The 9793-nt window shown below is 41.8% G+C and overlaps 1 protein-coding gene across 1 annotated transcript; it reads left to right on the top strand.

The window, feature by feature from the left end:
- The first annotated feature begins 7516 nt into the window (after positions 1-7516).
- On the top strand, positions 7517-8439 carry LOC131220695 (protein EPIDERMAL PATTERNING FACTOR 1). The gene is made up of 2 exons (XM_058215468.1): positions 7517-7638; positions 7985-8439. The coding sequence occupies exons 1-2, from the start codon at positions 7545-7547 to the stop codon at positions 8254-8256; spliced, it is 366 nt and encodes a 121-aa protein (XP_058071451.1). The 5' UTR covers positions 7517-7544; the 3' UTR covers positions 8257-8439.
- Positions 8440-9793: the final 1354 nt, after the last annotated feature.

Here is a 9793-nt window from a genome sequence, read left to right as displayed (position 1 = left end):
AAAAAAAAAAATTAAAATTTCTCAATTTCTCACAAATCAATTGCAATATTTGTATCCAAACACAAAATTAAACATGTATGTAACATGATGTAGTGATTCTTTTTATTTATTTATTTATTTCTTCTTTCTTTCTTTTGAATGTATTGCTTGTGTTTTCATACATGTCTTTAGAATGAGAACAATCTTTTGGGGACTAGAAGAGTGTGTCATTCATCATGTTATCATTATTTTTGTTAGCAGTTTGATCATCCACATTTCTCTTGATTTTTAAAGGTATATTTGAGAGTCCATGCATCTTAAAGCATGGCACGCAGCTTTCCTCATGATATGGAAGCTTCAAATGATAAATGTGCTTCATTGGGCTAAGTGTAATGGAGGACCGAGGTGCTACTCGTGGTTCTGACTATGGGTAGATCCAGGCCATTCATCAAGTAAGGTTCTCAATGAAAATGATATGGACCAAAGATATTGTTGCTTTTGCTGATCGGGCAGGTCAATTTTTTCTGAGAAAAATAGGCGGTTAGGAAAACAAGTCCGATGGTCCAAATTAAACAAGTGTGGCCCACTTGGTGAGTGTACAATGATTTTTGGTGTATATCATGTGCATGTTGCCGACTACTTTATGAATGGCCTGGATCTTGGATATGTATCTGCCCTAGCACATGGACGGGGTTGACCCAAGGCCCGGTCTGGAATGGGCCTAGAGCATTGGACCCAAGCCACAGCATAAAATTTGGTTGGGGCCAGGTGGGCCATACATGCAGAAATATTAGAGAAATATATGTAATGGTCTACATACAAGATGGATGGATTGGAATGACACATTTGTTGGGTCTAACACATGTACGTATGAAATTGGGTTGGGCTAAAATGACTTGATCCTGAGCAGGAGCCCAAGCCCAGCCCATGGGTCAAGCTAGTATCTAGAAGCCTGACCCATTGCCATCTGATCTAACCCTCGCTGAATCACGACCCTACCTGTAAAACTAGGGATGTTCCTGCAAAAGCAATAATATACGTGCCAACATGGCACATGTGGCTGAGATGTGGAACACTCTTTAGGTGGGGCCATGCTAGTTTTAAGGAAGTGGAAGTTAGAAATTGATTATATTTCGATGTAGACATGTGGCCTATTTGATGAAGGGATTAGGATGGCATTTGTGGAAATGAATGGTCACTGAATGTCCTACAATTTACATGGCCCGAATATCAGATTCGTGCCAACTTGGTAAGTGTGCCGTGATTGACCTCTTCAAGGGTCTTATCACGCGAATTCTAGCTCGGATTTTTCAAATGATTTGGGTCGGTCCATTGACATTCATAGAAATAATGCCTATCTGTCGCCGTCCATCGATAGTGGGTGGGATCCACACATTTCATTTTTAAAGAAAGCGCATTGCAATTCCATCGACCGTCCACGACACTGATTTAATGTGGTGTTGACATGCGGCACTTTTAGCTTGTTGCCTTTCTCTTTCACGGACGCCGATTCTGTGGACTAGCAATACCGTAATAATCCCTTTCGCCATGATGTATATGTGCTGGAAAAAACTATGTGGGCCCCACAATGATGTATAGGTTTTATCCACTCCATCTATCTATCCATTTCAATGAGACATCTAAATCACAGGGGAATCCCAACACAGGAAAGAGCGTTGAGTGAACGACCACCGTTAAAATCTTCGTGGGGGCCACAAGTTTTGGATCAAGCTGGTATTTGTGTTTTCTCTTCATCCAGGTCTGTATGACCTAATCAATGGGTTGGATGATAAATAAGCATTACAGTAGGTCGGAAGAAGCTTTTAATGATATACTTTCAATTACCATTGCTACATGTGACATGGCCCCCATAAGATTTGGATGACTAATGTTTATACTCATGCCATAAAATGAGCTGAGAAAATGGATAAACGTAATGAATAAAACACATACAGTGGGGTTACTATCGAAATAAGAGTCTATATTGAGTTTTAGCCTGCTTGGGCTGAACTTACTTCGCCCTTTGTCTGGTCGTATTTGAATGGAAGACATTGATTGAAGGTGGGCCCATACAGCATATTGGAAAGTTGATCAGTTGAGTAGACATAAATTGAGTATTGCCTTTCTTGAACTAAACTCCTACCATGAAATGAATGAATTTGATTGGATGGCATACCACTGGAAAAGATGAACTGAAAAGTATATATTAAATTCAACAACTTTCATGCATACATTTTTTGGGCCACATCTTGCAGCGTGGCGTCTATCAAATCCCACCACCATGTTAAAGGCGGAGCTCGTCCAAGTAAGCACAAAACCAAATCTGTATCTAGGGCCTCATCTCTCACAATGTCCTTCCATCCTATGAAATCCTACCACATCATGAGCAAAGGGAGCTCAGTCCAGGGCAGTACTTAGGGGTGTACACCAAGTCGAGCTGGCCTCAGCTCAACTCGGCTTGGCCACTAGCTGACCCAAGCTCGAACTCAGCTCGGCTTGGTCCTCGAGCCTGACTGGCCAGCTCAGCTCGGTTCGATCAGCAGCTCGGGCCAATTTGAGCTGAGTTCGCTTGTGCAACATTTTCACAAACACATGGACTACATCTTCAAAATCTCACTGTATGTAAAACAACAATAGTGGTTTTACAAGTATTTCATCAAACACCTTCTAAGCAACATAAAAATCAAGAAAAAAGGGTATTTGTTTCATATACATACCTTCCTTGCCACCAGCCACACTTTGTTGAGTCATTTCATCAAACACTTGGTGAGCAACATCAATATCAAAGTAGCCAAGTCACCAAACTGGTGCGATCCGAGTTTGATTCGAGTTGGGTTTGATCTGAGTCAAGTCGAGTTGGGGCCAGCTCAAACTTAGCTCGAATTCATTTTCAAGCTAAAAAAATTAGCTCGATTCGGCTCGAACTCAGCTTCGAACCGAGTCAAATCGAGCTTTTTCGAGTCGAGCCGAGCAAGCTAACCGAGCTACCTCGGTTCATGTACACCCCAAGTAGTACAATACTCAATCTACGCCACTTCTTTATTTTTGGTCTACGTGGCATATGTTGGGTTTTATTTTTAAATAAAGAAATGAAAAAAATTTGAATTTATTCAAATATAAGAAAAATGAAGAAGAAAATGGAGGGTTTTTGGGTGAATCTTCATAGCTCATGGATTATGAGTCATTGTGACTCTTAGTTAATGGTTGTACCTATTTCTTAACTTTGAATTAAAAAATCATGGTGGAGGAATGCCATTAATTAAAAGATATCATTGAAAAAGATTTATTTTTAATGAAAAATTAAAGACTTAAAGTAACCCTTATGGTTCTATAAAAACTAAATTTTGGGTTATTCCGAATCATAACAATTCCAACAATCTTTTCTCTCATTCTCCATTTTTTGAATTTGGGTCATTTTAGAAAAGTTGTAGACATTGCAGATTTTTCACAGGATAAATTGCACACAGGAAAAAGGTCATGTGATAAACTATAATAGTAAAGTTAGTAGTGTATATTGTAAAAGTGTGTTTGGGGTGTGGTTTTTCAATTTTACAGGCCAAAACCTACATTTCTCCGATTTAAGAGAGATGCTTATTGTATCTTAGAAGCATATTTGCTGTAAACTCTTGCAAACTAGTCTAACCAATACTAAATGTGAATATTCCCCGCATCCGACGGGCTACCCCACTCGAGCCTGATGTGAAATGCGCATTAATCACCCATGGTGAGGAGTCTTGAACACAAGACCTCCTCCGTGTGCCCCACCCACCCCGAGTGTGCCCCTGCATCCCACAGATGACCCCACTCAAGCCCGATGTGAAAATGCCCTTGCATTAAAGTATCATCCACAATCTCGGTGGGCCATCACATGGAATAATGGCAATGAGGTGACAACATAGCTTAATATGTAGGGTCACCATGGTGCATTTTTCATCAAACCCCTTATTCAAGATGTAATTCATTAGGGTGAAGAAATTTCACATTGTTAAGATTGTTGTGGTCCAAGGAGTCTTAAAATCTAGATGATCCTTTTATGGATGGTATAAACAAGGGTTCTCACCGATAAGGGAGGAATTAAGGCCTCCACACACTTGTGGAGACTATGAATTCTCCCTTATCACTTGCTTGATGGACGAAGTAGATTTTACATACAGTAACATACAACATGGTTGCCCCCACAAAGTTTTGATGTTTTACGCACCACTACTGCTTAAAATAGGTGTTGTGGACATTCCCAATCTCCTGCATAATAGTAGAAATCATGGTATCTATTAGGGAAGCGGATTAGGTGAGACCTCGGCCTCACCTGAGACGATGTGGCCCTTACCATCGGGCCCATCTTGATGTATGTATTCTACATCCACGTTGTCCATCCTTTTTTCCATATCATTTTAGGGCACATTATCCCAAAATGAAGCAAATCCAATTATCAGGTAGACCATACCATAAGAAACAGTGGTGATAGATCATTAATAGGCCACAAAAGTTCTAGATCAAGTTGATATTTGTTTTTTTCCCTATGTCCAGGCTTACGTGTCAACAGATTGGATGGAAATAAACACCACAGAGACATTAACCTGCGTCTTAAGATGTTTTTAATTGTAATCGTTCAATCACCACTGTTTCTTATAATATGGTCCACCTGATAATTGGATTCATTTTTGGATCATGCCCTAAAACGATCTGGAAAAATGAATGGACATAGTGGATACAAAATACATGCATTAAGGTGGGCCCCACTATAAGGGCTGCACCATCTTGGGTGCGGCCGAGGTCTCACTTAATCCTTTCCCATCTATCAAGTGGGCGGGATTTTTACTATAATAGCTCTATGGAATAACATCAGCCTTAAAATGGCCAATTTATTGTTGGGCAATATTTTTTTTAGAGGAGATTGTGGGTCCCACGAAGCCACATATGGGCCCATTATTTGGGAGATCCGATCCGTTCGTTCACTTTTGGGAATGCTTGGATATTTGGGGGTGTTGATGTCATCTTCATTTGAGGCCTCTATGGCCCCCAATAGAGAGCACAATGGCCTTTCTCTGTTGGCCTATTTCCTCTGGTGTGGTCTATCACTGATGTCTTCTTCAACGATTCTTAAGGTCATGCTGTAAAATTATTTCACTAAGCTAATGGTCGGAATGGATATCAATGGAGATGCACGATGGGTCCCATAGTACCATTCCCTAGGTATGTATGTGGGGTCGAACCCACACTCTAACCCATTTTTCAGGTTTTCAGATTTTTTTTAGGGAGATGGAACCACCTCCACCACCGATTTGAGAGAGAGAGGAGATTGCCACCACCACCGAATCAGAGAGAGAGAGGACCACTGCCACCACCACCAAATCGAGAGAGAGAGAGAGAGAGAGAGAGAGAGAGAGAGAGAGAGAGAGAGAGAGGACCATCACTACCATTGAAGAAGGCGGTTAATACCGTTGTGTCAACCTCTGTGAGACCCACTCTGACAATCCTACGGAGTGTTTATGGTGACAGTACCTTTATTTTGACAACATTTGAGGTCATAATACCTTCAATCTGGCGACAATCTCCGTTCCATCAATCCATTTCAAGTTTTTCTTCAAGGGAGTGTGATTGATATGGCAGGTATAGGTAAAAATACGTAGTGTAAACGTCTTTTTATGAAGGGTTTTTTACTTTGTGGATCCCTCAGCAACTGTTGATCCCAATTGGGCATTGTGGATCCCACTTGGCCCATTATGGATACCACTTGGTGATCGTGGATCTCACCTAGGTATAAAATTCAACACTCACAATGTACAAACACATCCATATGAACATTCATTCATTCAACATCCACAAAAAGGATGCCCAGGTTGGATCGATCCACAATCGCCAAGTGGTATCCACAGTGGGTCAGGTGGGATCCACAATGCCCAAGCGGGATCAATACTGGCCGAGGGATCGACAATACCCACGTGCAATCCATACTAGCAAACCTTTAAAAAACATTCACGCTTTGTACTCTTACCTTTACCCGCCATATTAGTCGCACTCCCTTGAAGGAAAATTTTAAAAACTTGAAATCGATCGATGGTATGAAGATTGTCGCCAGATTGAAGGTACTATCACCTCAAAATGTTGTTGGAATAAAGGTACTGTCACTATAAACATGCTGGATGATTGTCGAAGTGGGTCCCAAGGAGGTTGAAGCAAAGGTCTTAACTTCCTCCTTCAGTGGTGGTGGTCCCTTCTCTATGATTCGATGGTGCTGGTGGTCCCCCCTCTCTCTATCTCTCGAATCGGTAATGGAGGTGGTCCTCACTCCCTAAGAGGTAACGGTGGGACCCACAATCTCCGCTTCTCCAAGAGTCATTTGCAAGCTAGGCCATACACGGGAAGGTAGTCAAAATGGTAATTTAGTCTAAAAAAAAAGAAAAAGAAAAATCTCATATTGAGCCTAAAAAAGTTTTGCCCCATGGGAAATTGCCTATTTTAGTGCTAATGTTTTTCTATAGGGCTATTATAATAAAAAACCCCAAGTGACGGCTTGGGCTGATGTGGGTGGATCCCTGACTGAAATGTATGCTTCTTGCATCCATGCCGTCCATCTGTTTTATCAGCTTATTTTAGGCTTGATCGAAAAAATTAATGAAGCGGATCCAAATCTTAGGTGGACCAAACCATGGGGAAAATATGGTGATTGAATACCAACCATTAAAAACTTCCTGGAGACTATTCAAATGTTTATTTTCCATCCAAACGGTTTATAAGGTCACAAAGACCTGATGGAAGTACCAGATACCTATCTGCTTGATTCAAAACTTTTGCGGCTCACGAGAAGTTTTTAATCCTGTGGTGTAGTCCGCGTTAGACTTGGGTCTCCTTATCTTTTTTATCGTACCCTAAAATCAGCCATCAAAATGGATGGACAGCTTGGATGAAGGTACATACATCACGGTGGGCCCAAAGTCAGGGATCCACTCACCTCGGTGGATCCCAGGATCCCACTGAAGCCACGCCCCGTAACTAGGAATGGCCTGGATCTCACTCACTCGTGTCACTTACCTACGCATGAGAGAGAGAGAGAAGAGTAAGAAAGAAATAAAAACAATCACACATTACATTCTCATTGCATACTGACTACTGAGAGAGTGGGGTTTTGCCAGAGAGAGAGAGAGAGAGAGAGAGAGAGAGAGACAGAGAGAGAGAGAGAGTAAAAGCGAGAGAGAGAGAGTAAAAGCAATCACACGTAACATTCTCATTGCATAGTGAGAGAGTGGGGTTTTGTCTTTTGAGGGAGCAGAAGCACTCATAACTTCCCTCAGTAATGACTCCTTCCGCTCCCCTATCTCTTACTCACGTAAACTATCACCTTTCGTACGGTTCACCAATCGTTTCCTTTTGTTTCTCTCTCTCTCTCTCTCTCTCTCTCTCTCTCTCTCTCTCTCTCTCTCTCTTCATGTGATCTACACCCCCAACCAACATACTCCGCCTGTGATGCACTTCAATACTCCTCCTGTCCTTCCTCCTTTATATATAGACATATCTCAGTCACTCCAACCATCCCCAACTTAATTAACAAAAGCCAATCCATAGCTATGAGGTTTTGCATGAGCAGTGCTGTCCTTCTGGGGCTTCTTCTCCTTCTTCCAATGGTTGCATTATCAAGATCCATTGGACGGTCTCACTCACGTATGTTCTCTTCTAATCTCTTTTTTCAAATCTTAACCGTCCACAGACATGCACGTGAGAGTAGATAAAACTATAATCTGCTGTATCTACTAGATTATTCAAGTATATCTTGTAGGTAACTATACAGCTGTATACATATATAGCTGTTATATATACTTCTCAACTCTAAAATGGCCATTGTAATAACCATTCGTTTGATGGTCACTCAGCTTGGATGGTTAGGATGATCCAATCACTACAATGTCGTGAACCCAAATCATATTCTTGCCATTGCACTGTAATTCGTTTCATATGAAAAAGGACAGTGTAATAAACATGTGGTGTCCTTTGTTCTCTCTCTTGACAGGTCACAGCCATCATCATCCAACACGGCCAACAGGTGGAGATGCTGCTACTTCGATGGGAAAAGTCTACTACTACAACCAGGAAAGGAGGATGAGGTCCGGGACTCTTGAGATTGCAGGCTCTAGATTGCCTGATTGCTCGCATGCATGTGGGTCATGCAAGCCATGCCGGCTAGTGATGGTGAGCTTCATGTGCGCTTCTTTGGAAGAGGCAGAGACATGTCCTATGGCTTACAAATGCATGTGTAATAGCAAATCATACCCAGTTCCTTGAATCCATTCCTCCTTTACACTACACAAACATCTACTGTAGGACTTGTATTTTTTTTTTTTTTTTGGGTTTCTCCTTCTTCGAGTGCGAGAGAGTGGGCATTTTGGCGTCCCTTCTGTAATATGAGAGTTTTTGGTTAGTATGTAATAGCGTTAGTATTAAAAATGTATTATTATTATTATTATTTTTGGACCGTCTATCTGCTCTATTTCTTGTGTTCTTTGTATTTATTTCTAGTCCTTGTTTGCGCTGGCCATCAGTGGTGTGGGGAATCAACTCCAACTGCCTACATTAAATAGCCCGCTCAACTCAAAGCAAAACAAATTGCCACGTGTGCCTATCGTGTGCATGTGTGCAGGGACGCGGATGTCCTGCGAAAGGCTTTAAGCAGGAAGTACCTGCGCTGGAAACCTAGGTGGGGCCCACCGTCATGTTTTGGAGAAATCCACTCTGTCCATCCGTTTTGTGAGCTCATTTTAGGACTCGAGGGAAAAACTGAACAAGATCCAAGAGTCAAGTGCGCCGCACTAAAGGAAAAGATGGGCAGGGAAATTCCCACCGTTGAAATCTCCCTGGGTCTACAGTGATGTTTACATGCCATCCATACTGTTCATAACGTCATTCTTACTGGGATGAACTGATAACACAAATATTATACTGATTCAAAGCTTCTGTGGTCCCACGAGTATTTCAAATGTGGACGTTCAATCCTAACATTTTCGGCCTACTTGAGTATCGGATCCGGCTCATTTTTTGATCCAAGTCCTAAAACGAGCTCACAGAAAGGATGGACAGATTAGATTTTTCAAAAACATCACCGTGGGCACTACCTAAGTTTCGCAGGAAATCCGCTTCCTGTGTGCAGCATCATCCAGGTCGTGGCCCAAAAATCAGGTTGATCCAGTCATTGGGACGGGTCACATGACTATATTGAATGTGGACACCGTTATGGCCCAACTGATGAGTACAACTGGCTGATTGTAACATGAAGAAACCTACGGCTCAGATAACATCTGGAATTTTTGGTATGTGGTAACTTCCGCACTAGAATTGAAGATGGACAAATGATATATTGATTATAGAAGCGTACGTCCATGTTTCATTCAACTCGGCAAATGGAAGGCAGCAGACAGAGTTGTCCGAATTACTGAGTATGGGACCACGCGTCAGAACTCAAATCCCGAGAAGATCGTACGTGCAATACATCTGGTGAGTATCCTGTGATTTTTCTAAAAGGTTATAAAAGGCAGAACACGTGCATGGCAGAGCCACCAATTGCCTGTGTTCGGAAGCTATGTGAGGCCCAAAGAGATGCCCGATGATAAATCAACTCCGTCTATCAGTTCCGAGAGACCACAACAATACAGAAATCCATCAATCATACAGATTCGAAAACGTAGATGCCCACACCACATGAAACAGTGAGAACAGAAACGTCAGCCATTGAAACCTCCCTGAACCCGATCATAATGTTTATATGCGATCCAAACGGTTCATATGGTTATTATGAATCAGATAAACTATATGCAAAATATGATTA

This window comes from Magnolia sinica, chromosome 12 (assembly GCF_029962835.1).
Source record: "Magnolia sinica isolate HGM2019 chromosome 12, MsV1, whole genome shotgun sequence".
Taxonomy (NCBI): Eukaryota; Viridiplantae; Streptophyta; class Magnoliopsida; order Magnoliales; family Magnoliaceae; genus Magnolia; species Magnolia sinica.
This window is presented reverse-complemented; position numbering and strand designations above follow the sequence as displayed.